Genomic DNA, 23,906 nt, shown 5'->3' on the forward strand with positions numbered 1-23,906 from the left:
GTGACTGAAGAGACTAAAGATCAAACTGTTGCTGTGTCTCAAAGTTTATGGTTATCATAGCAATAACCTTACTCAACACAGGGAAGTGGTTAGGTGACAGGGTGGCAAATGACCGGAACACACAGTATAATCTTAAAATTCATCGTAAAAAGGGCGAGGGAGAAATTCCTTTGCATTCAACTTGTATAAAAAGACGTCATTAAAACCCAGAGCTGCCATTTTGCCGAATTCCCGTTTCAAGAAAGCGGAACCAAGCAGCAGCAGAAGAACCCGGACACTTCCGGTGGCAACACTTCCTGTTGTGTTTTTTTTGCTTTCCGTACCAGGAAGATGGATTTGCTCCCGAACAAGCGGTCTATTACATTGCTAGTTTGTTGGTTTTTCATTGGTAAGTTTCAACCCAACCCTACCGAAATTGCGCGTCTTCGTGTTCGTTGTTTTGTGGAGTGTGTTACTTTATTAGACCGGTCAGCTTCATGGACTTCTTTGTGCTCAGAGGCAGCCGGATGCTAGGCTAGCTAATGCTAACAAGCGGACTTGTATGCTCTTCAATCACCAGCGCTGAGTTTTTGTCTCAATTTGGTTCAGACTACGAAATGTCTGTCAGCTCTTGGCACGTTCAGACCTTAAAGACAGTTATTAGTGACTGAGTGGCCACATAATGCGTTTGAATTGGACGTGTTTGTCGCCAGTCAGCCAGCTTTGCTCTGCCCTCCTGACACACACACACATACACAGCGTGATTACTCGTGATTTGCCCGCAGTGCCTCCTGCAGCACCGGGATCAGGTTCAAGGCTTTCTGCTTCATACGCGTGGACGTCACGTCAAATCCCGATCGATAGTATGATTGAAAACAAATCAGCCTTATTCTGTCTGCGTCTGCAATGTTTAGATTGAAGAAAATGTCCTCCGTCTACAGGAGAGCAAACTCTTACTGATGACTCCTGACTTAAGACACGTTGATGAGCAGCGACACCACACAGGGTTAATCAGATCACTGAGCCGTGAGACCTTCAGTAATGTGACACGGGAGACTAAGGAGGTGTAGCTTTCACTTTCACACTGGGAGGTCAGAGATCAGATACACTGTGGCAGAACTCGAGACCTTAGGAATGTGAAGGAAGGAAAACCATAAAGGGATTCAACATTGACACGAAATTGGGAAAGCAGTAAATCTTCAAAGCTAGAGCCGTTGCAGCTCAGTTGTATTTCTGAAATGCCGAGTTTCCTCCTCCTGTATTGAGCCCTTACTTGCCACAGTTGTGCCCTGATGTCATTCCTCCACTTGGTGCAGTTGTGACCGTGCTGTTTTCTCTTGCAGGTGTCGGCTGTAATTCAGTGGAAAAGAAGATTTACGTGCAGCTCAACTACACCGTCCCATGTGTCCGACTGCTCAATGCTACACATCAGATAGGATGCCAGTGTGAGTGGAGCCACAGATCAAAGTCACATCCAGTCCTCCATGCATCAGCTCATGTGACAGAAGAGCTTGTTGTATGTGTGTCCAGAACCCTCCTGACTTCTGCTTCTCTTCTCCCTTCCTGTTTCAGCCTCATTATCAGGTGATGTTGGTGTGTTACATGTACTGGAGTCGGAGGAAAATGTAGACTGGGTCCTGCACACTGGACCCAATCCGCCCTACATGGTCATCCTGGAGTCTCCGCTCTTCACCAGGTAGGATTCAGAACAACATCACAACATCTGGATCTCAGCAGCAGCAACACATCTCCCACACTTCTTTCTCATATTGTCACATATTGTAAACAAATCAATCAATAGAAAAATTTAATGAGACTCTTTTATATTTAGAAATGCAAGTATGAGACAAATAAATAAATTAAAATAATGGCTTCTTAAACCAATCGGTCTAAAGTTCTTATGACCTCACCTTCAATCCAGTCAATCAAGTATTTTTTCAGTTCTTCTCATCTGAGTCTTTAGCCGTATGAAGTATTTCTCCCCTATCTGACCCGCCTGGTCTCTGTTCCCCCCTGTGCCTGCCGTCTCTTCCTCAGGTCCATCATGATGAAGCTGAAGAACGGCACCGGCAGGGTGGCCGGCGTCGCCGTTATAGCACCGAACGCAAACCCCGCCGACGGCTTCTCCCCACACACCGCCTGTCCCAACGAGAACACAGGTGGGTGGAGACCTGTCGCTGCTCAGTGTAGCAAAGTGGCTTTGGGTCTGATGATCGGCTCCTGAAGTCATAAAGAAGAACAGACGAGTGCTGTTTAAACTGCAGGGGTCGTCTCCAGTTGTTGCCACTGACATAATCTCCGTGTGGCTCCCAGGTGTCTACTCAGAGACGTATGAACCGTCCATGGCCCACTGTAACATCACCGTGTGGAACCCTCTGGGGAACGGTCTGTCCTACGAGGAGTTCGACTTCCCCATCTTCTCCATGAAAGACGACAACGACACTCAGGTCATCCGACAGGTAAGACAGGAAGGAGTCTATAAACAACAGGTTCAGCTTATTAAGCAGAGACACAGAGCCGAGTCAGTCTGAAGGCAGAAAAGGCCTGAAAACCACACGAGGAACAACTGGCTCTCACACAGAAACCGTACATGCTGTCTGAAAACGGGTTGGACATGAACAGGCGAACTTCCTGAACGTGAAAGCAATAAAGTCCTGACTATTCTAAACATTTTAATGTAACGGTCTCTGTAGGATGAATTATGCAGAACTAGGAGGCAAAGAAACCCCATGGAAGAAATGGAATAAGTATAAACACACAGAAGAGCGATAAAACGTGATCTGAACCGGCTCCATTAGTGGTTGAGATTAGGGAACGGGCCAAGAAACCCACACACACACACACACACATCTGATCTCATCCTCACTTTGAAGTCGGCACGAGAGGCATGTCGTGGCTCATTATGTGGAGCGGGTTGTCAAAGCCTACAAATCACAAGCTGCCTTTTCTCCGTCTTCAGAGGCAGACGTCTAAGGTTACACACCTCTGAGCTGTTTGTCTCACGAGTCGTCGACGACTGAACGCTCCTGTGAGCTTCCTGCCTCAGTCGACTCAACTTGACCTAGAAGTTTCATTTCTGTTTCTTGTCGGCTTTCAATTTTAGCCCCGACACAGATGTGGCGTAGTAAACTCTTGCATTCCGGTGTGAAGAATAGATTTGTTAGTGTGTTTTGACTTGACAACATTATGGTGACTCAGTCCAGAGGTTGTATTTATGTAATAGATTTGAGTGTAATTTTTACGACTCGGGTGTTCCTCCCTGCCATCTGGTGTTTCAGGCTGTTCTGTCATCACGTAGTTACAGGTTTGATTCCCCTGCAACTGCCACTTTGTCGGTGTCAAGCGTAGTCGAAGCTTCTCTGTGCCCAAACCTGCCAATGTGCCCTGAGCAAGCGTGCAGCAGCGTCGACCTGTTCCAACTCGCCCTCGCTATTAAAAACTCCAACTCAAAATTCATGTCCTGTGCTTGCAGCTGCACTTGTTTGAATTAAAGTCATATGTGTGCATTTCTGTGTGTGTGTCTCCACTCGCAGTGTTACTTTGATCATAACCGGGTGGTGAACGGCAGCGGGCCTCAGTATCCGCTCTGCGCCATGGAGCTCTACTCCCACATGTTCGCCGTCACTGACACGGCCACCTGCATGAGGAGGAACTACATTCACCTCCTCAACCTCAGCCTCAACCCAGGTACTCAGACCACATGAATACACACACACACACACACTCTCAGACACGACTCTTCCCTCGGTGCTCAGTGTGTGATTTGACCTGCAGTGCACACACAAGCGACACAGTTTCAAACACGCTCCACTTAAATTCAACAAAAGGGTCTTTTAAGAATGCGTGTGTGTATTTGTGTCGTCTTTGCAGAGATGGTGTGTGACCCATTGGGTGACTTTAACGTGTGGAGCTCGACCAGGCCTCTCAACAACACCGCCAAAGGCCACAAGACGGGGGAGAGTGTTGTCATAGCAGCAGCCAGGGTGAGTGTCCGGACGAGTAGCAACAACCTCCTCCTCGTGTTATCTTCTTACATCTGGACATTTTGGAAAGCTTTATCTATGAAATACTCGTGTATGTTAAATGCTTTGGTTGAACTACGTGTTTGCTTCATGTTGCTCTGAGCCGGTTCATCAACAGAAACGCAACGAGGAAGCCAGAAGGCAAGACGGGCTTCATTCCTGCATAGTTTGTGGCCACGTTTTGATTTATGGAATCGTAAAGAATGGGCCTGGTGGAGTGTTTACCCAGATAGGGATCTCTGCTTGACTGATGGCCTCCTCTGCTCTCCTCCGCTCTCCTCTGCTCTCCTCTGCTCTCCTCTGCTCTCCTCTGCTCTCCTCTGCTCTCCTCTGCTCTCCTCCGCTCTGCAGCTGGACAGCAGGTCGTTTTTCTTCGAGGTTGCACCAGGAGCAGATAGTGGAGTCTCTGGATTCGTCACTCTGCTGGCCGCCGCCCACGCTCTGCGTAGCATCGTCCAGGAGGCGCCACCCAGCCGCACCATCCTCTACACCTTCTTCCAGGGGGTCAGTACTTTCCACACCCACTGCACAACACAGCGTCTCACAGTGTCGGTTCATCCGTCGCTGGTTTGCGTGCTTCAAACCCGTGTGGCGGCCTCCAGGCGCCGCTTGCAGGGCTTTTAGATTGTTTGTCTGCCAGAACTCCCAAGTAAATTGACTTGAGCGTGATGCTTTGCGTTGAATATAGCAGAATAAGCACATGCCAGTGTAATTACTGTGATTGTTATGGTGTCCACGCCAGATAAAGGAGCCTTAGAGTCGCAGTGTGTGCAAACATGACACGCAAGTTCCTCTGCGCCTCGGTTCTAAACCCGCTATTGTACGTGTGTGAACACATCAGATTCAGCTTTGTTTGGAGTTTACCTCCAGACTAGATCCTGTTTAAGGTGTGTGTGTGTGTGTGTGTGTGTGTGTGTGTGTGTGTGTGTGTGTGTGTGTGTGTGTGTGTGTGTGTGTGTGTGTGTGTGTGTGTGTGTGTGTGTGTGTGTGTGTGTGTGTGTGTGTGTGTGTGTGTGTGTGTGTGAGAGAGATTAGTATGCATGTTATTGGAATTCACAGTACAGTTTGTGTCTCTGACTGCTTGACCCCAGGAAACCTTTGACTACATTGGCAGCTCCCGGATGGTCTATGACATGCAGAACAATCAGTTTGCTGTGGACCTGGACAATGTTCACTCTGTGCTGGAGGTTGGACAGGTTTGTGTTGTCGCTTTACTTCAAACTTTAAAAAAAAACCCACAACTGAGTGAGTCATCAAGAAACTTGTGAAGTTGCATTCTGCGTTGGTGATGTGATGTGACTTTGCTCGCCTCAGGTGGCTCTGAACGCTGACTCCAAGCTCTGGCTCCACTCTGACCCCGTATCCAGGCGCAACAGCAGCAGTGTCGATGAAGAGGTTTGTGTCTCGTGAAGAATCCACTTCACATTAGAGTATTGCATGAGACATTCACGCGTCGGTGTTGTTGTCCTCCGATAGAAGAGTTTGTCTAACGTTTCTTTCTTTCTCCTGTTCTGTTCCAGGTGGAAAATCTCATCAAACACCTGAAGTCGGCTGCCACGGGTCTAAACGTCTCACTGGACGAGCCCGCCTTCTCTCAGCCTCTGCCGCCCGCATCCTTCCAGCGTTTCCTGCGAGCTCGCCCAATCCCCGGCGTCGTCATCGAGGATCATCTGTCTGCTTACCGTAACAGGTGGCTGAGGGTTTCATAACATGCGACGAGGTCACCTTCATCTGTGTGTCAGCGCTCCAAATGAAGTAACCTGGGTGTGGATCTCTGTTCCGTGTGCAGGTACTATGAGAGCATGTACGATAACGCCGAGTACCTGAACGTGTCCTACCCAAAGGACATGACGCCAGAGGAGCAGCTGCTGTCCATGACGGCCACAGCAGAGGTAGGTCATAGGTCAGCTGAGAAGTCAACCCTGCGCCGTTAAGGTCTGAAGGTCCAACTGTGAGTGTGTGTGTTTGTATTCTTTGAGAAGATAATTGGCTGAAACAATAGTTGAGCTCTCCTTCCTCTGCTTGTATCCTCCAGGCTCTCACTAAGGTGGCCACCGTGGTTGCCCGTGCTCTCTACACGCAGGCAGGAGGAGCTGATGCCCTAATGACAAACATCACCGCAGACAAAGAGATTGTAAGATGTTTGTGTGTATTCTATATAAACTGAGTGAAGCTGTGTTGATCAGCAGCTGTCTGTCACTGTCTCATCCCTGAAACATCCGTCTCCCTCCGCCCTGAGAGTTTCTTGGTGTAACTTTTATTTAGCAGAACTGAAGATTCTGACGGTTTCTTCCTGTTTTCCATCCCTCAGGTGACCCAGCTGCTGTACGGCTTCCTCGTTAGGTCAAACAACTCCTGGTTCCAGAAGCTGTTACCGGCTGACGCTGTGGGCATTTTGAGTGAGTTTGGATACGAGCTGATCCTTCTCTCACAAGATTCTTACAAACGTGGACAGGCTAAACTTTGATTTGCCTCCAGAAGTGACTTTGTTGTCCTTTTTATATTCTAACGTCTCTGTTTCCTGTCTCTCTCTCCCAGCGCCTGGACCCCCACACCTCTACGTGGGCGTGTCCCAGCATTCCAGCACAGCGAAGACCGCCACCGTTCTGGTCCAGTTCCTGCTGGCTAACCTGACCGGCACCACTCCCAACATTACCCAGGAAGACTGCAACAACCAGAGAGAGAACAAGGACGACACAGAGAGCAAACACGTGAGGGACACGCACCCATAACTCTTCATCTAGTTTAGTTCATCACTTCTTCTGATGTCACCAGAGTGTCTGAGTGTCTCGTGCGTTGATCCTCCTGTACTAACAGCCGTTTCTCCTCCTCCTCCTCCTCTTCTTCCTCCATCAGATGTTCAGCTACAAGTGGGTCCAAGGTGCAGCTCCTCCAAACAGCACGGAGCGCCAGGGTTACTGCGTACGCTCCTCCGTTCGCCTCTCCAAAGCGCTGTCCCCGGCCTTCGACCTGCAGGAATTCACCTCCAAAGACTACTCCACATGGACGGAGTCGCGGTGGAAAGCCATCAAAGGCCGCATTTTCCTGGTGGCCAGTCACGAGCTGGAGGTGAGACCGCTTCCTGCTTCCTGCCCGTGAGCGCCAAAGAGAATACGGATGAGGCCGCAGGCAAACTCGAGTTGTTTGAGGTTATCGGAGTTCGGCGAATAAAAAACGTCGGCTGTGGTTTAAGTGTTGTTGTGTTTCCGTCCCAGATGCTGACCCTGGGTGTGGGCATCGGCGTGCTGATCACATCGCTGCTGCTGACCTACATCATCAGCTCAAAGGCCGACATCCTCTTCAGCTCGGCGAGGGAGCCCGCCAACGCCACCTACTGAGTCCACACCACGCTCAGCAAGGACGCCGCACACAACCACTACTACTATTCACTTCTAGTACTACTATCCCAACCAGACATGGACAGGGTCTTTCTTTCTTTCAAACAAACACACACACACACACCAGTAGGTACACAAACAGGTTAGACACAACACAGAGGTTTTGTTTTCTTTCAGACAATGACTCCATGCTTATGGGACTCACTGGGGTGAGGTGAGACATGAGGACTGGACTGGACCGGTTTGGCCTGGATGGATCTGGACTCATCAGGGTCAGACAGCACTGGTCAGGCTCCTACCGGTGTAAAAGATGTTTATATTTGATTTTGTTTCACTTTTATTGTCAAAAAATGTTTTGTTTGTCATGTCACCGAGCATTATCCGACCATTGTGTGGGGGTGTGTGTATGTGTGTATAGGCGTGAGTGCAGATGAGTGTGTGAGTATACCTTGGGTGTATTCAAGCGATTGTGCGTATGGACAGCTGTGAGTGTGTGTGTGTGTGAGGATTGCGATGGTATGTGCAATACTGTAGCTGTCTTCTCCGTCTGTAGTTAACTTATCAATCCTTTTAATGATAAGGAACCACTTTATGAGTCAAACGGGCAGTGTGTGTGTGTGTCGGGTCCAAAATGAAGGTTTGGCAAAATCTAGAAATGCACAGCGAAATGATTTGATCAGTTTTAGGTCTTAAGAAGTTAAAGAATTTTAGAGAAACGCGAAATTGTTAAGTTGGTCCCAGCAAACACACAATTAAGTGTGTGTGTGTAGTTATAGGACTGCTGTAAACTCACATATTGTGATATTTATGCGGAGGAGAGCGATTTCTTTCTACTCTACAAGCATCCGGTGCGGCTGACGGACGCTTAACGTCGCTTTGATCGGCCACCAAAATCTGTAGATCCAGCCAGGGTTAAATTTATGTTGAGTAAAGTTTGTAGTTTGGACGCCGAAGCTGTGCAGCCGGTATCCTGACTGTCCGCTCTTCACTTTGTACGTTTCACACAGTTTCTTTTGAAATGACACATTTGGAAATAGAGAGGACACACAGGAGGTTTTAATTTGTTGATGTTGATTTATTGGCTGGACTCAGCGGCCAAACGTGATGCCTTGATAACAAATAAACATTGCTTCTTTTCCAGTTTGTATACACAGATGGTCCTGGAAAGTTATTTGATGCCATTCATTTCTGTTTTTCATCTCTTAAAGATAGAAAATGGTCTGAATCCTTTGAGATGAACCTGAGAGGATTCAGCCGTTTGACTTTCTCCTTTATTTCTGCTGTGAAATTGATTCTTAAATGTTATTAAAAATGGTCTCATGATGGATTGTAAACATTGTATCGGTGTATCTTAATGACACTTAGAGGCATTAGTATACAAGCTTTATGTTTGTAATGAGATAGAAACAGAACTATAGATCTGCTCACACTGACAGTCAGCCAGCCAAAATATCTGATTTACCAGAAATCTGTCCAATCCCATAATGTTCCTTTTAGAGATAAACCTGCAGGATTATCTCTCTCTCACATGACCAGAGTGCCCTTCAAGTACCACTGTAACCACACATACCACAGTTTGAGAACCACTGTGCTAACATGTACGCTTTAGCCTGATAAGTAATCTGAGATCAAAGCACAGTTTGTCATAATAAACACTTTCAGATTACTGCAAGGACTACACACAGAATTACAACAAGATCACAGAAACACAAGATAACAGAAAGGAAGGGAGTGGAAATAGTGAAAATAGGTATTTAATAAAATCCAAGTAATCTGTTGATACTTTCTGCCGGTTACGGATGTTTATAGTATTGATAAATATTAATAAATGTTTATGTGAAGGTTTCCAGCCTGATATCAGCACTTTGTGACAGGCCGCTGGGACCGATCCTTTACCCGGGCTGCACAGTTCAATCATGGCACAGCGGTGACCGGTCATAGTACAGCAGTGATCGGTCATAATCCAGCAGTAACCGGTGTCTTCTGATCCATGAGTCTGTCTCCCATGCAGGCCTGCCGGAGCCCCCCAGGGGGAAGCAGAGGCGGGGCCAAGCTGGAGCGGAGGCGGGGCGCACGGTGCTACGGCTGAGTGGAAAGAAAGTGGAAAGTGAGAAAATACCTGAATGGACAATCTGGAATAAGTAAGTAGTATTTTTTATTGAGAATCTACTAGAAATGGCCGTAGCGGCGGCGCCGGTGCGTGTGCGCCGCGTTCACGGTCGACAGAAAGGCGAATGAGTGGCGCCGGGCTCCGCTGTTTCCCCAAACAATAGTGGAGGAGACGCGATGGTCGCCTTCTTACAAACCGCAGGGAAGTTTAGGACCCTCGTCGGCTCTATTGTTGTCCTCGGCGAGGCCACGTAGCTCTGCGGGGTCGATTTCCAACGCGCCACCGGGACGAGGGGGGGGTTTACTGCGAATGTATGCGGGGAGGGAAGAAGAGATGCGCCCGGGAGGGAACGAGCGCGTCCCGGCTCATTGTAGGCCGGAGGTGGTGGATGTTCTCCTCGGGAGGACTGGTGCGGGTTTCACAGCGTCCATTCATTCCGTGAGAGCGGCTGAGAGCGGAGGGGGGAGAGGGGACAGAACGCCGGGATCATCTGGCATCGGGACGCGGCCGGTGGGGCCTGGGAGTCTCCCATTGTCCTGCACCCTCCTTCCCCACAACTCCTCCAACGTTCGCCCCAAACACACACACACACGCGCCTCCGCAGCGAGTTCAGCTTCGAGCCGTTTGTGCGTGAGGAACGGTTCGATTCTTACAAAAGCAGCTGCTTGCTCCTTCTTATTCTTCTTCTTCCTCCTCTTCGTTGCCGCGGTTGATTCCTGCTAAATTGTGCGCAGTTTTGCTTTTACGCAGTTGGACATATTGTAAACTCTGAAGTGAAACAGCGGCTACAGGCCCAGATTAGCTCCCATGTACCGGGACAGGCTGGGGCTTCATTTCAGGAGGAAAATGTTCCTTCAATATGTCTGAAGAACTGTAGCATTAATAATATTAGCACGGTGTGGGAAGTAGAGCTCTTACTAATGACTATTATAGCTAAGGTTAAGCTTCTGATCATTTCTGTGAGCCTGTTGATGTCTACACAAACATACATGTGTGTGTGTCAGAGGACCTCCAGTCTCTAATGCCAGCTACCTCAAACACATTTACAAATCTCTAACTGCTTGATTAAGAATTGGAGCAAAGTTGCAAATCCTCTCAAAGCTTAAACCTGTGAGTGTATTAGATCTTACTGGTGTAAACAGATTGGATCAGCGGTTCTCAAACTATGGCTCCAGGTCCCAGCTGTGGCACAAAGCAGATGTGGTGCGTTTGTTTGTTCAAATGGAGAGGGAACCATGTCTGCAGGGATTCATCTGGTATTAAGATGAATCAGTTAATTAGCTGGTACACACACACAGCAGAACCACGGCCTGCATCCTGTCAGAGTGTGGACACAGGACAACAAACACACACTACACAACTATACACTCAATTAGCTTCCATTCAAATCTTACACATGCTGATTTACTTTGACATTGCAACATCCTTCTTAAGTACCAAAGGGATCTCACACTGGAGGGAATTATCTTAAAGTTGAGAGACGTTTTATTGATCCAGCAAAGCAGAAACTAAGTGCAGGTGGCGACTGTTGTAAAATGAAGCACAGACAGGTTTTATATTTATGTATCTTTGTACAAATTCATGATCCCTGTAGCGTGATGCAGCCAAGCAGCCTGTCCATCTTCATGCTCCTCACGTTTGTCTGCTTGGACCGTCTCCACTGACGGCCCAGGCGGCTCTTGAGGGGTCTGAAACCGAATATGGCGCCTGGGAGCTTGAAAAGCGTTCCGGGCCCTGAACAGATCCATCCCTGTGCCGCACTTCCTGTCTCTGTGATACTTTAGTGCGGACATGGAGACAGGAGGCACGCATGTAAGGGGTCTGTCTGACTCGCAGGCCTGTTGATTTAACCACACCCTAGATTTGTACACACACGCACACACACAGACACACACACACTCGCTCACAGCAGCAACACACACCTGCTCCATGTTGCCAAACGTGTGTGCGAAGGCTGACAGTAGCAGTTGTCTGCGTTTTTCGTTGGTTTTGCCGGTGTCGTTGCAGGCAGCGGTGGGTGGTGGTCACTGTGTGTGTGTGTGTGTGTGTGTGTGTGTGTGTGTGTGTGGCCGTGGTACACTCATCTTCCCCGCTGGGTGTGTGCGTGTGTGTGTGTGTTTTCCCAGTTGGTACACAGGCCCTGGTCAGTTTGGTGATGGCCCAGATTGCTTTTCCACGGTGGCAGCTGTTGTCTCAGCCCAGGGAACTCTGAAGGTTTGATGACAGCTTGATTTCTTTTTGCCTTTGGGAGAGAGCAGGCTGTAAAATCTGACACATGTTTCTTCAAGCATCTTGCAACTCGAGCTGCACATTTGGTTTGTTTGTAATTGATCTTAGAAATCTGTTTATTTTCAACTAAGACATTTATGAAGCCTATAAAACATCAAACTGCAGTTATGGATCTTAAACCCGAGCGTTCAGACGTCATGCTCACATCTGCTCGTTTCTCCAGGGTTGATTGATCCATTCTGCCTCTGACACATAAGGAAGTGATCTGAAGCTGTAATGTTTAGATCTATAGTCCAGTTGCTGAGGTGTTTGTGTTATGTGTGTTAGGGTTGTGTGTATCTGAGGCCAGGACAATGATTTGGAAGTTCCAGAGTGAAGCTCTCAGTCTTTGAGCTGTAGAAGAGGGACAGACTGGCTGGCTGCTCTTCATAACTGCAGCTTTGAAGCCCCCGCCCTGCTCACCTGTCCCGGCCGGCTCAGATTTACACTCTCTTCCCAAACGTGAACAACAAAAACCCCACTTTGCCTCAGATGATGATATCATGTCAAGCCTGAGAGGATTTTTCTTTCCTTTGGAGAACCAAGAGAGGAGCTGGCATGGAGGCCCTGCCTGATGGGTGTTGGGTTTGAGGGGGGTTCAGACACCAGTAGCTCTCTGTGCCAGGCTCAGAACCTATCAACCAACCCAAGTAGCTGGACCGGTTGACTTAAATCACATCTAGATTATTGCTGTATCGTCTTTATGAGGCCACATCAAGGCCGGCGACATGACGTTCCTAATCTCAGACCACACACATACACATTACTGAAGTGTGTGTGTGTGTGTGTGTGTGTGTGTGTGTGTGTGTGTGTGTGTGTGTGTGTGTGTGTGTGTGTGTGTGTGTGTGTGAACAGGGGTCACTTTGGGCTTTGACTTTGAAGATACTTTCAGCAGGATTGTGAGTTTTAATCACTAATAAGAGAAAGTAGTCATGTGTAAACAAAACAAAACAAACCTTAAATCCTCCATATTTTAACTTTGTACGTTTGAAGCTCCGGCCTGCGTTCAGAAGTTACCGTCGCATTTCAAGCTGCTTATTTAACATTTAATGTCAACCGTGGAGCCAACCAAAGGAGTCCCGCCGCAGTCCATGAACTAGGCCATAGGACACGGGCATGAATAGGAAACTGGATCCGTGTCCCGGCCGGACCACACCTCGGCAGATCAAGTGTTCCGTCATATTCTCACTAACAGCCTGACAGAGAAGACAGACGGGGCAGAAAAGCACAGCGAGGCGGGTCCCGGCTGCATTTGTAGTTATTGTAAAGAAAATGCCCCTCGCTGTTAAGTAGGAGGAGCCAGGGGAGATTACACACACACACACTTTCATTGATTGTAGTGCGAACAATACAGGGAAAGGAGAGAAGAACTGTGAGACTCGTAGCGCCATGATGCATAAGGTAACACACCATTCACAGGTTAGGTTACAGAAGGCCAGTATCGTAGAATCTTAAGACGAACTATCTGAAAGCAGGAAGTGGGTGGGCGAGGTGTGACATCACGCCCAAGTGAAGAGCCTGGCGCCAAAGATCAACAGTCCGAAGTGAGAAACTCATTGCGGAACACATCCACATCAACCTCCCTCTCACAAAGACATGGACTCAGCCCCCCAGACGGACTCTTAAAGTCCAAGCATGTTCCAGATCTGCGGCTGTTTTCCAGATAACATCTCTCCATCCTGAGCGCGGCCCCCCGAGCCAAACGTCTGCAGAACCACCGGGCACGTCGCCACTCAATTATGTATTTAATGTCTTCAAAGGATGAGAGTGAGTCATTCTGGTGATGGATACGTCCGAATAATCAGCTGCGCTGTGATTCAACGTCCCAAAGAAACGGTATCCTGGCGACCAGGAGGGCCGATCCTCATGGCAGACCTGCTCCTGCTGAGGTCACCCTCCATCCGGTCGGGGGGTGGAAACTCCCCTTTCCACCGGGCCAATTTTTTTTTTTGTCCCGTGTCCGACAACATTTTGCGACCCTCCGGCAGATGCGCCTGTGCCGCGCCCCGATTGGCCACTGGAACATTAGGAGGGGCTTCATTTCTCTCTCTCTTCACTCTAAATGAAAGGAAAGTGCACTGTTCTACCGGTTTATACTAATAACTGTGTAGAGAGCAAAACAACTAACAAGAGAACATGTAATCAGCGTCTAACCACCCTTCCCCCCTCCTCCACTCCCCCTCCTATGAGGAATCGCGTTGAGATTACAAAGACGCAGACACACAGACACACACACCTCACGCGTGTTTGGCATATTTTTGGCCAGGTGACTCCTCGGCTTTCGTGGACGTTAAACATGGCCGCCCTGCCACCTGCAGTGTAAGAGCTGCTGGAGGATTCATTGGTTTGACTCCCGGCAACCCTCGCCTGACTCCCGCTTGACCGCTTGATTGAACGATTGGTGTAAACCGTGTGAAAGACTCTCTGAGGATAAATTGGACTTCAAAGCGACTCGAATGAGAGCTGCGACTGCTACAGCGTCATAAACACCTCAGCCTCTAGGGGGGGCTAGTGAGCACCCAGACTTTAGTGTTGTCTTTAATTGCCCCCTAAGGCCTCTTCCACACACACACAGGCCACCTGGGCGCTCGCTGCCATACTAACCGTGAAGCCGGTGTGGCTCCGCAGAGAGATGGACAGATATGTGAGCGTTATCATGATGGGCAAACTTGACGTTTCCTGTCGGAGGTAATTGAGTTTCCTCCTCGGCCCGTTCCAGCAGCAGCGGCGGGAGGAGCTGCAGCACGTTTCAGTCTCTTTCCTGACGGCGTTACAGACGATTCTGCTCTCAGTCTCGCCGTCGCTCTCCCTGTTGTTGTTCTATTTTGTTACTTAGGCTGAAGCTTTTGTAGCCGTGAGGATTTGTGGAGCCGAGCCTCCGCAGATACGGGAAACTCTGTTTAGATTGAATGTTGCTGCGGTTTGTCTGGGAGTCTGAGTGTCTTCACCAGCATGTCTTCCTCCCTTTTATCTCCACTTACATCTGCTCCTCCCTATGCATCTGCAGTGACTCAGCTGTGGTGGAAAAGCTTCACTGCGTCCTCAAGATGCTTCAAAAGGCCAGAATCATGACATTCCTAAATGGAATATAAGAGAAAACATACTCTGCACACACTCCAGATAGTGCTGTCATAGGGAAGGAGACTAAATCAGTTTTCTCCACTTAAACTAAGGAAGCATCTCTTTATATCATAGATAAGAAGCTCCTTCCCAGTCTGACATCACTGAAGCTGAAGCTCACAGGGGTTCAGCAGGAAGACGCCTTGCCTCAGTGGAGTTTGCTGGTTTGGGGAGTGAGCATTGTTCCTGTGAGAGCCTGAGATGGGGTCTGCTGAGGTTCAACACATGGCTCCAGGCCCTTAAATGTTTAATGGCCTGTTAAGACTGGCCGCAGTTTATTAGTCCTGGATGTGGAAAAGACAAAAAGTGGAACCGAACACTCGGATCCTCTTCTTATGTACGACAAAAAACAAAGTCTCAGTATCACAGTGGCAAAAGTGCCACATTCCAAATGAGTTCATATGAGCGGAATGTGAAGGGTTAACAGCAGAGTATTATAGATTAGAGGGGAATTTATTTCATTTTTTTGTGTGTGTGTGTGTGTGTGTGTGTGTCGTAAACTATCTGGGCTGTAAGAGACGTCGATGATTTAACACAAAAGCGTCTTGATGGATGATCAAACGCTCATTAAAGTCATTGAGCCTGATCAGAGTGTGATGGCAGCTAACGTCCCTCTCTGTTTCCCATGGCGAGCCAATCAAAGCCCCAGAGCCACGCCCACCCTTTATCAATTAACCAGCGTACGACAGGCCAACATCCGTCATGGCAACACTTTTATTTTGGATTTTGTTTCGGGAGCACGGAGAAGGCGGCGGCAGAGGGCGGCGTAAGGTCAGGTTTCCAAGGCGACTGTCAACCCTCAATCCCCTCCAGCTGAACACCCTCTTTCATCGCCATGGCAGCGGAGAGGCCCTGTTACCCGGGGGACGGGGGTGGCGCGGGAGGGAATGTGAGACGGCGAGAGGGAGGGAGAGGGCAAACAAGTTTTGTGAAAACACAGTAATCCAATATGGCCGCCATTGTGTCCGAGGCAACGGCGGCTAAGCTCACTTAGCTCACTTGTTGGCGCGAGGCGATGTGGCGGCGTGATGATTAACCTGGGCTCAGAGCAGGAAGCTGACAGCAGAGCGTCACGTCAGCCGCTCTGTGGGCTCTGGTGGGGTCACGGGTTTGACCTCTACAGGTAGAGCAGCAGACTGACGCTCTACACTCCACTTAGTTTGACCTTAAAGCCTTTAGAGGTCACCAAAACTTTAACATTTACAACTGGATGAACGGCATTTAGGCTCCACAGAAACACAGGAATTATAAATATTCAACTGATTCATTGTTATTCAAAAGAAGCCTTGATTACTTTTTCAATATCCATTTGTTTTGTGATGAGTTTTCTCTAACATTCTCTCTCTCTCTCTCTCTCTCTCTCTCTCTCTCTCTCTCTCTCTCTCTCTCTCTCTCTCTCTCTCAGACCACTATCACCCCCGCTGTCCCCGCTGCGACTCTCCTACCCGCCGTCCTCTCCTCCCCTCTTCCTCTGCCTCCCCTCGCTCTCCCTCCTCCTCCTCCTCCTCCTCCTCCCCCCTTCTCCTGCCTCCTCCCCCGTCGGCCTCCAAGATAGATTCCCTCAGGAGCAAAGTTGACCTGCTCAAGCTGCCCCTGGCTCTGTCCACCAAGTCCATCTCAGAGCGTAAGAGCCAGCTGGGAGGAGTCGGCGAGCAGCGCGGCACGGGGGGAGGAGGAGGAGGCGGGGCTCTCAAAGCCCGCTCACCGCCGACCCGAGACATGGATAACGAGTCGCAGTACTCGGGCTACTCATACAAGTCCTCCCACTCCAGAAGCTCCCGCAAGCACAGGTGGGTCAGAGCGCTGAAGGGTTAAAGGTGGGGTGGGGGTGGAGCCTTAAAGTGATACCTCCACTAACTGGCTCTGTTTGTGTGTGTGTGTGTGTGTGTGTGTGTGTGTGTGTTCCAGGGATCGAAGGGACCGTCATCGCTCTAAAAGTCGAGATGGCAGCAGTCGTGGAGACAAGTCTGTCACCATCCAGACCCCCGGAGAGCCGCTGCTGGATGCTGAGTCCACCAGAGGAGACGACAGGGTGAGTCCAGCATGATGGCTCACCTGTGGCACGACACACACCAAACACTCCAGGTTCTCTTCCTCTTGATCTAAGTTCTCCCGTCCCGCTCACCTGCCTCCTCTCTGTTGTCTCCCAGGATGATAACTGGGGCGAGACCACCACGGTCGTCACCGGCACCTCGGAGCACAGCATCTCCAACGAGGACCTGACCCGCGTCACCAAAGATCTGGAGGAGACGACGCCCCTGGAGTGCAAGCGCTTCCTAGGCCCGGCGCTGGGGGGCTGCCTGAGCTTCTTCGCCCTGGTCACGCCCTTAGCCTTCCTCATCCTGCCGCAGGTCCTGTGGCGTGAGGCCCTGGAGCCCTGCGGGACGCCGTGCGAAGGCCTCTACGTCTCTCTGGCCTTCAAGCTCCTGGTCCTGCTCATCTCCTCCTGGGCGCTGTTCCTCCGCCCGCCTCGCGCCACCCTGCCGCGCTTCTTCGTCTTCCGCTGCCTGCTGATGGTGCTGGTGTTCCTGTTTGTGGCGTCCTACTGGCTGTTCTACGGCGTGCGGGTGCTGGAGCCCCGGGAGAGGGACTACAGGGGGATCGTGGAGTACGCCGCCTCGCTGGTGGACGCCCTGCTCTTCATCCAGTACCTGGCTCTGGTGCTGCTGGAGGTCCGACACCTGCAGCCGGCCTTCTGCCTCAAAGTGGTCCGCAGCACGGACGGAGCCAGCAAGTTCTACAACGTGGGCCACCTCAGGTGAGTGAGGCTGGAGTCTGAGCTCCACGCGACGACACACACACACACACACACACACACTAACTGGAACGCCGCACTGCGAGTCTGTTCATGTGCCGCCGCATTTCTGTGGTCGGCGTGTACAGGCAGCAGCGCTATACGGGCTGTTCAAACATCAGAACCTTTATGATGCGGCTGCAGACAAGACAAACACGGACGCACGCACACGCGACAGGCGACAGGCGACAGCTGCACCTCAGTCAAATACTGCAGAGCCGAGCCGCCATGAGCATCAGGCTGCTGGTGACAATGTTTGTACAGAAGCTGACGGGCGAGTTTGACTCCAGGAACAAAGCAAATACATGAAAGTGTGTGTGTGTGTGTGTGTGTGTGGGGGTGTGTGTGTGTGTGTGTCTGTCACAGTCTTGACGCGTGTGTCTCTGTGTTTCAGTATCCAGCGGGCGGCCGTCTGGGTGCTGGATCGTTATTACAGCGACTTCTCCGTCTACAATCCGGCTCTGCTCAACCTGCCCAAGTCCATCCTGTCCAAGAAGATGACGGGCTTCAAGGTTTACTCCCTGGACGGTAAATACGGCGCCGTGCAGACGCAGAGAGGAGAGGAGGAGATCCTTCTTTAGAGTCATTGTCCTCATCTGTCAGTCTGCGTCAGAGTCCAGATGATGATGTAGTTTATTATAGTTTTATTTTTATACATTATTTTTAACTATTTCATTCATTATTGCTGGAAGCCGTCGTGTTCTGTTCTTAAATTTATTTGTGTTTATTTCAGTTCAATTGTTTTTCGAAAATAAACATTGAAAATCAGTTTATCCTCCTTATGTCAATCACATCATCATTTCTCCCTCCTGTTGTTTTGTAGAGAACCCCACTAATAACTCCACCGGTCAGTCCCGAGCCATGATAGCAGCCGCTGCCAGGAGGAGAGACAACTCCCACAACGAGTTCTACTACGAGGAGGCCGAGATGGACCGCAGGGTCCGAAAGCGCAAAGCCAGGTGAGACGCAGACCAGAGCCACCGTCTGGACCTTCATCTGCCCGGGACTCCTCAGAAGACGGCGTGTGAAGCTCGTGTGGATTCATCTCTTCGTTCTGCTTATAGGTTGGTTGTGGCGGTGGAAGAGGCCTTCACGCACATCAAGCGTCTCCATGACGACGAGACCCCCTCGTCCCCCAAACACCCCCGGGAGGTGATGGACCCTCGAGAGGCGGCCCAGGCCATCTTCGCCCCCATGGCCCGAGCCATGCAGAAGTACCTGAGGACCACCAGGCAGCAGGCCTTCCACAGCATGGAGAGCATCCTCACACACCTGCAGTTCTGCATCACACACAACATGACGCCCAAGGTGAGTTCAGGCTCACTCAGGTGATGATGATGATGTTATATTATCATGCAGACATTACTTTATTAAGTTGCTTAGTTTATTTAATTCCACATTTATATTCACAGTTTAGATGTAAACTGCTGCTCAGTGTGTTATGAGAGTATGTAAAGGTTGCTGTACAGCTCCCCCCAGTGGTCATAGCTGTCACTGCGTGCCTCTGACGCCTGTGTGTTGTGTCATCAGGCGTTCCTGGAGCGTTACCTCAGCCCGGGGCCCACCATGCAGTACCAGCAGCAGAGCGGCAGGGGGCGACAGTGGACGCTGGTGAGCGAGGAGCCTGTGACCTCGGCCCTGCGTCAGGGTCTCGTCTTCTCCCTGCGCCGCCAGGACTTCTCCCTGGTCGTCACGGTGACGCCGCTGCCTTTCCTGCGGCTGGGGGAGGAGTTCATCGACCCCAAGAGCCACAAGTTTGTCATGAGGCTTCAGTCGGAGACGTCGGTGTGAAGACGGAGACGCGGAGAGACGCCCCCCCGTCTTGTCCCGTCCACTCCCACCGAGCCGTCTCCTCTCCTTCACGTGGAGACATTGTCCCTCTCCGTCTTATGACTCCCCTCTTGTTTACCACTGAAAGAGGAGGATGAAGCTGATTCTGGAGCGTCTCCTCCTGTCGTGTGCTCTAACAGACGCTCTGTCCTCAGACTGTGATAAGCTCTATGATTGTCCGTGGAAGTGGAATGCCTTGATACTTCGTCCGTGTTGTCAAACTTTCTTTACGACACGCTGGAAATCCCTTTCTTTCTGAAGGGGGACTTTGTCTTTCTGCGTCTTCTTTGGCCATAACCACTGGACTGAGAGAGTGTGCTGACTCCACACATGAACACTGGAGGGAGGGAAGGAGGTTTACATCACACCGCTCACTTCCTCTTCCCGGTGTCGTACATACGGACCTTTGCGAGGCCTCGGCGCCGACCGTACGACCGGCGCACCGCTGCCTTTGGGTTCCCTGTCAGTGTCTTGGTTCTGTTTGAGAAGAGAAACGGTTTTTATATTAGGGGATGTGACTCGTTTGTACTTACAGAATGTAGCATTATGTGCATTAACTCATTGGTTTCCTGTGGCCTGTCGGTCTCAAAGGTCTTGACTTATTTGACTGTAAAGAAAAACGGAAGTACATTCCTGAGGTTTTGTATATTCATGATTGTCTGCATCTTTCATTTTTATCTACACTGGCATTTTTTGATACTTCATATTGCAGTTGAACAGGACGAACTAAAGTCCACCCAGTCTTTAGAACAGAAGGAAGTCGATTTAGATGAAGCCGACGCCGTGTGTGACGGTTTCACTTCATCAAATGTCAGATGTTGTTTTTAATGCCACATTGAACCCAAACCAGACGTGTGATTGTAAACTTCTCTCTGCAGCTCTGCAGCGTTTCCGGCCTCGCTATCAAATCTCCATCACACACTGAGGCGATAAGACCACAGAGACGCAGCCATGCTTAAGAAGAGGAAGGGCCGTGAGAGTGTGTGAAGGCGCTCAGATCTTTGGTCATCTCGCAGTTGTTTTCCGAGGCCTTTTATCTGTCTCCTTCGCTTTAATACCTCCTTCCGGGCCGAGTCTGTGTTTTGGCATTTGGCACGACGATAAATGAACAAACCGCATCCAATTCCAAATAAATTCAAGTTCCTATTTTCCTCGGGCTACAACTGCGACATGCCTGACTGTAAGCCCAGACTTTACTGGTCCCGGTTTGGTCAGACCCCCAGCAGCAGCAGCAGCAGCAGCGTCTCACCTTTTTGTGCCACGAGCTGAAAGCCTCCTCACACGCAGCCTTACACACACACACACACACACACGCAGCCTTACGCCTATGAACTCTGCCAGGTCCCGACACACTAAACCTACTGTAACACTGAACCGCAGCCTTGATATCTGCCTTTGTTGAGCCGCTGGTACTGTTCCATCCCGCTCGACGTTCCATCCCGACGTTCCATCTGCGTGATCCCCATGCAGAACTTCCAGCTTTTTTTTCCTAATGCATGCTAGAATGATTTTGGGCTCCAGAACATTTGTTTTTATATATAATGACTTGTTTTCTATCATTGTTAAGGTGCCTAAGTTATGATGATGCAATTTTCCAAAATGTTTTTACTTTTGAGGAACAAAGTGGCTTTGTAAAAAAAAACCTGTAGATTTGTCTCGTACTCTAACTGTAGCTTGTTTAGTGTGGTAGACATGTTTTTTTCCAATATTAAACCATTTATTCCTTGCCGGTGTTCTTCTGAGGCTCATTTAGAGAGGGGGGGGGGGGGGGGGGGGGTGCAGGTTTGAATGATGATGGAATGATAGACGGACTAAAGAGGAAGAATCTGCAGAGTGAAGCTGTTTCCTGATTGTTCTTGAAGCCGCACTTGTATTTTTGTCTTTTTACATTTCCCTTAAATCTGTCATGTGACCGTCTGCTTCTGTCCTCTACGACGATCATCATCGACGTCATCTATCCAGCAAGATCAGTGCAAGCCTATCTGCATCTATCTATGAGCAAATCCAGTATTTAAGAGAAAGAAATAGAAGAGAATCTAACGTTTCCCCCCTTGTTAATGTTTATTACTGCTGTTAAAGTGTTAAGAGACGCCACCTTTTACATCTTAAACTTTCTTTTTGAGATCATTTAGGGGGGATAATGTGTAAAAAGGAAAAAAAAAAAGTGGGTCGGTTTCTGAGCGAGCGAGCGCCATCTTCATCAGCAGAGAGGAACTAGAGCAGGGAGGAGGACGCTGTGGTTTCACAGCTTCAGAACGGACAGAGAGCCCCAGACTTCCTGCTCACTGCGCTGCACTCTTCATCTCGTCGTCTACAGCAGCAGCAGTAGCAGAGCCCCTTTGTCTCGCCGCCGTCCCACCTGGTAAGACGATGCGAGCGTCCACCATCATCACCTTCCTCCTAATCAACATCACCTGTGCTGGTGAGGGTCGAGGCTTTCACACACTTACAGGAAGTTGATGTTAGGGACATGTTATGTGGTGGAAAGGTCGAAGTGGTTGATGATGATGATGTTGATGACTTTTGTCTGTGTGCAGAGGCCTTTGACGAAATGAACATTTGTTTTATCCTGGATGGGATTCTGGTCCTGTATGGCATCGTCCTCACCATCTTATACTGCAGACTGAGGGTGAGACCACCCGAACACACACACACACACACACACACACACCTACCTGCCAAGGAAATGAGATAGAGAAGCTTCTGGTTGATCTAAATGAATATGAATGTGTATGAATATTTCAATAATGTAAGATTTTAAGAGTCACGTGGGTCTAAAGTAAACAGTCAAAGCTTCACTGTATAAACATGTGAATCATTGACTCAAACGAGCATTCTCTTGTTTCTGACAGATGGTTTCTGCCAATCACCGCCCGGCTGCTCCCCCTGAGGTAACATTCAGGTTCATCTGTATTCTAGTGAGAAAAGACAAAGGGCATTCAAAGCAAATGTTGATGCGTGAGAGGAAATGTGGTGCGCTGTGGTGTTTCATCATCAAAGACACAAGTTCTGCTTTAGAGGCAACAGGCAACCACTTCCTGTGAGCTGGAGCTGACCACCAACCTTCATTATTTATATTCGTTGCACAGTCACAGTTTCCTCCTCCTCTTTTAAGTCAAAAACATGTTTGAAGTTTAATTTGCGCCCAAAGTGACAGCAAGAGAGAAAGTTGACAAACATTAAAGATGTTCTGTGATGTTGCTGTGCCAATACTGTTTATGATATTTATGATTGATTGATTGATTGATTATTTATTGATTTGACTGCTTATCCTTCCCGTGTGTTTCCATCCAACAGAAGGAGCCCTGTGAGGGAGGCATCTATGCGGTGAGACCTCTCATTCTAACGCTTAAAAAGACATTTAAAATGGCATATGGTGGAAAAGTCACAGCTAACTGGTAATTTTTGATTTAAATCATCTACCCAGCTGTCTCACACACACACACACACACACACGCCGCAGGAAATGCTGTCAGAGTTGTACAGGTTAGAGGTATTTTCTTTACCTCTCAGTCTTTGTGTGTTTTCAGGGTCTGACTCCTCACATGAGTGACACCTATGAGACAATCCAAGTGATGAAAAAGCCTCAGGTCTGATGAGAGGAGGTTTGGTTCAATGTGGATGCCGAACAAACACTCGCCGCTGCAGAAACAACACAGGCTGACATGTTCGTGCCTGCGTATGTGTTCAGTCTCCTGCTTTGTTCTGTTTATTTAATGGGCTAACTTCTGAGTTTTGAGATGCATTTCTCACTTTTTGTAAAGCGAATTCTCTTACTTTTACCCTTTGCTCTTGTGAAATTTGTTAAAAGTACTAAATTACTTAAATGCATTGTCACTGTGTATCTGCTCAATGTTGTAGTTTTCACTTTGGTCTCCTTCAGTTTCAGAAAAGAGAAGTGTTGACATCCTCTTTTGTCCTCCATAGCTTCCCTTCAGCCTTAATTGTATGTGCTGCAATTTATTTCTGTCTTTATGTGAGAAACATGAAATGAAGCCAAATGGTGATCACGCAGCAGACCCCCAGTAATCACACTGGGTCATTGTGTTACATTCAGTATCTACAGTGAGGAGCAGCTTCTTGGCATAGAGTAGTAAGAAAATAATGCGACAGGGAAAGGACGTAATAAAGACCATATATAACATGCTTAACTTCAATACAATATATATATAATTAAAGATACAGAAGTATACCCTAAAAAGTACAAGATAATGTTGTTTGTAATATAGTATGATATACAGCAAGGCTTGATATAATCCAATATAATGCATAATGTAGTTCATGCAAATATCTGAAAATAATAATAAAAAAGTAAACAGTAATTGTTATTAAGTGTGATGTTATGTTCCTGTGACAGAGATGTACATGTAACATACATGTGTACCGCTAGAGGGCGACAAAGGCGCTGCAAACTTGTAGCGTTCAGTTGCACCGCTAGAGGGCGA

At 48.9% G+C, this 23,906-nt stretch overlaps 3 protein-coding genes across 5 annotated transcripts; all 3 read left to right on the plus strand.

The window, feature by feature from the left end:
* Window positions 1-297: 297 nt before the first annotated feature.
* ncstn (nicastrin) lies at window positions 298-8,673 on the plus strand. The gene is made up of 17 exons (XM_076148386.1): window positions 298-388; window positions 1,323-1,424; window positions 1,552-1,675; window positions 2,017-2,138; window positions 2,293-2,438; window positions 3,513-3,666; window positions 3,850-3,962; window positions 4,353-4,505; window positions 5,093-5,197; window positions 5,316-5,396; window positions 5,522-5,691; window positions 5,791-5,893; window positions 6,037-6,135; window positions 6,313-6,400; window positions 6,540-6,712; window positions 6,858-7,070; window positions 7,217-8,673. Exons 1-17 carry the CDS (start codon window positions 331-333, stop codon window positions 7,337-7,339), a joined length of 2,127 nt encoding a protein of 708 aa, XP_076004501.1. The 5' UTR covers window positions 298-330; the 3' UTR covers window positions 7,340-8,673.
* Window positions 8,674-9,391: 718 nt separating this feature from the next.
* LOC143000054 (vang-like protein 2) lies at window positions 9,392-21,187 on the plus strand. The gene is made up of 8 exons (XM_076149310.1): window positions 9,392-9,480; window positions 16,243-16,627; window positions 16,746-16,869; window positions 16,988-17,595; window positions 18,026-18,159; window positions 18,455-18,590; window positions 18,696-18,939; window positions 19,162-21,187. The coding sequence occupies exons 2-8, from the start codon at window positions 16,557-16,559 to the stop codon at window positions 19,420-19,422; spliced, it is 1,578 nt and encodes a 525-aa protein (XP_076005425.1). The 5' UTR covers window positions 9,392-9,480; window positions 16,243-16,556; the 3' UTR covers window positions 19,423-21,187.
* A 265-nt stretch (window positions 21,188-21,452) lies between these two features.
* Window positions 21,453-23,789, plus strand: fcer1gl (Fc receptor, IgE, high affinity I, gamma polypeptide like). 3 transcript variants are annotated; one of them, XM_076149333.1, is made up of 5 exons: window positions 21,453-21,823; window positions 21,999-22,090; window positions 22,314-22,352; window positions 22,759-22,859; window positions 22,992-23,789. In XM_076149333.1, the coding sequence occupies exons 2-5, from the start codon at window positions 22,013-22,015 to the stop codon at window positions 22,996-22,998; spliced, it is 225 nt and encodes a 74-aa protein (XP_076005448.1). In that variant the 5' UTR covers window positions 21,453-21,823; window positions 21,999-22,012; the 3' UTR covers window positions 22,999-23,789. The 3 variants fall into 3 exon arrangements, with proteins under 3 accessions (XP_076005448.1, XP_076005431.1, XP_076005439.1); XM_076149316.1 differs by having other exon boundaries at window positions 21,464-21,883; XM_076149324.1 differs by having other exon boundaries at window positions 21,656-21,883; window positions 22,759-22,788.
* Window positions 23,790-23,906: the final 117 nt, after the last annotated feature.

Source organism: Genypterus blacodes, unplaced genomic scaffold (genome assembly GCF_046128005.1).
Source record: "Genypterus blacodes isolate CSIRO-AG114 ecotype Tasmania unplaced genomic scaffold, CSIRO-AGI_Gbla_v1 ptg000005l_1, whole genome shotgun sequence".
NCBI classification, from domain to species: domain Eukaryota; kingdom Metazoa; phylum Chordata; class Actinopteri; order Ophidiiformes; family Ophidiidae; genus Genypterus; species Genypterus blacodes.

Coding starts and splice junctions, on each gene's coding strand:
- ncstn (XM_076148386.1), top strand. CDS start 331: ATGGATTTGCTCCCGAACAAGCGGTCTATTACATTGCTAGTTTGTTGG. Junction 389..1,322: donor AGTTTGTTGGTTTTTCATTG/GTAAGTTTCAAC, acceptor TTTCTCTTGCAG/GTGTCGGCTGTAATTCAGTG. Junction 2,139..2,292: donor CTGTCCCAACGAGAACACAG/GTGGGTGGAGAC, acceptor TGTGGCTCCCAG/GTGTCTACTCAGAGACGTAT.
- fcer1gl (XM_076149316.1), top strand. CDS start 21,832: ATGCGAGCGTCCACCATCATCACCTTCCTCCTAATCAACATCACCTGT. Junction 21,884..21,998: donor AATCAACATCACCTGTGCTG/GTGAGGGTCGAG, acceptor GTCTGTGTGCAG/AGGCCTTTGACGAAATGAAC. Junction 22,353..22,758: donor GCCCGGCTGCTCCCCCTGAG/GTAACATTCAGG, acceptor TCCATCCAACAG/AAGGAGCCCTGTGAGGGAGG.
- LOC143000054 (XM_076149310.1), top strand. CDS start 16,557: ATGGATAACGAGTCGCAGTACTCGGGCTACTCATACAAGTCCTCCCAC. Junction 16,628..16,745: donor AGAAGCTCCCGCAAGCACAG/GTGGGTCAGAGC, acceptor TGTGTGTTCCAG/GGATCGAAGGGACCGTCATC. Junction 18,591..18,695: donor GTCCGAAAGCGCAAAGCCAG/GTGAGACGCAGA, acceptor TTCTGCTTATAG/GTTGGTTGTGGCGGTGGAAG.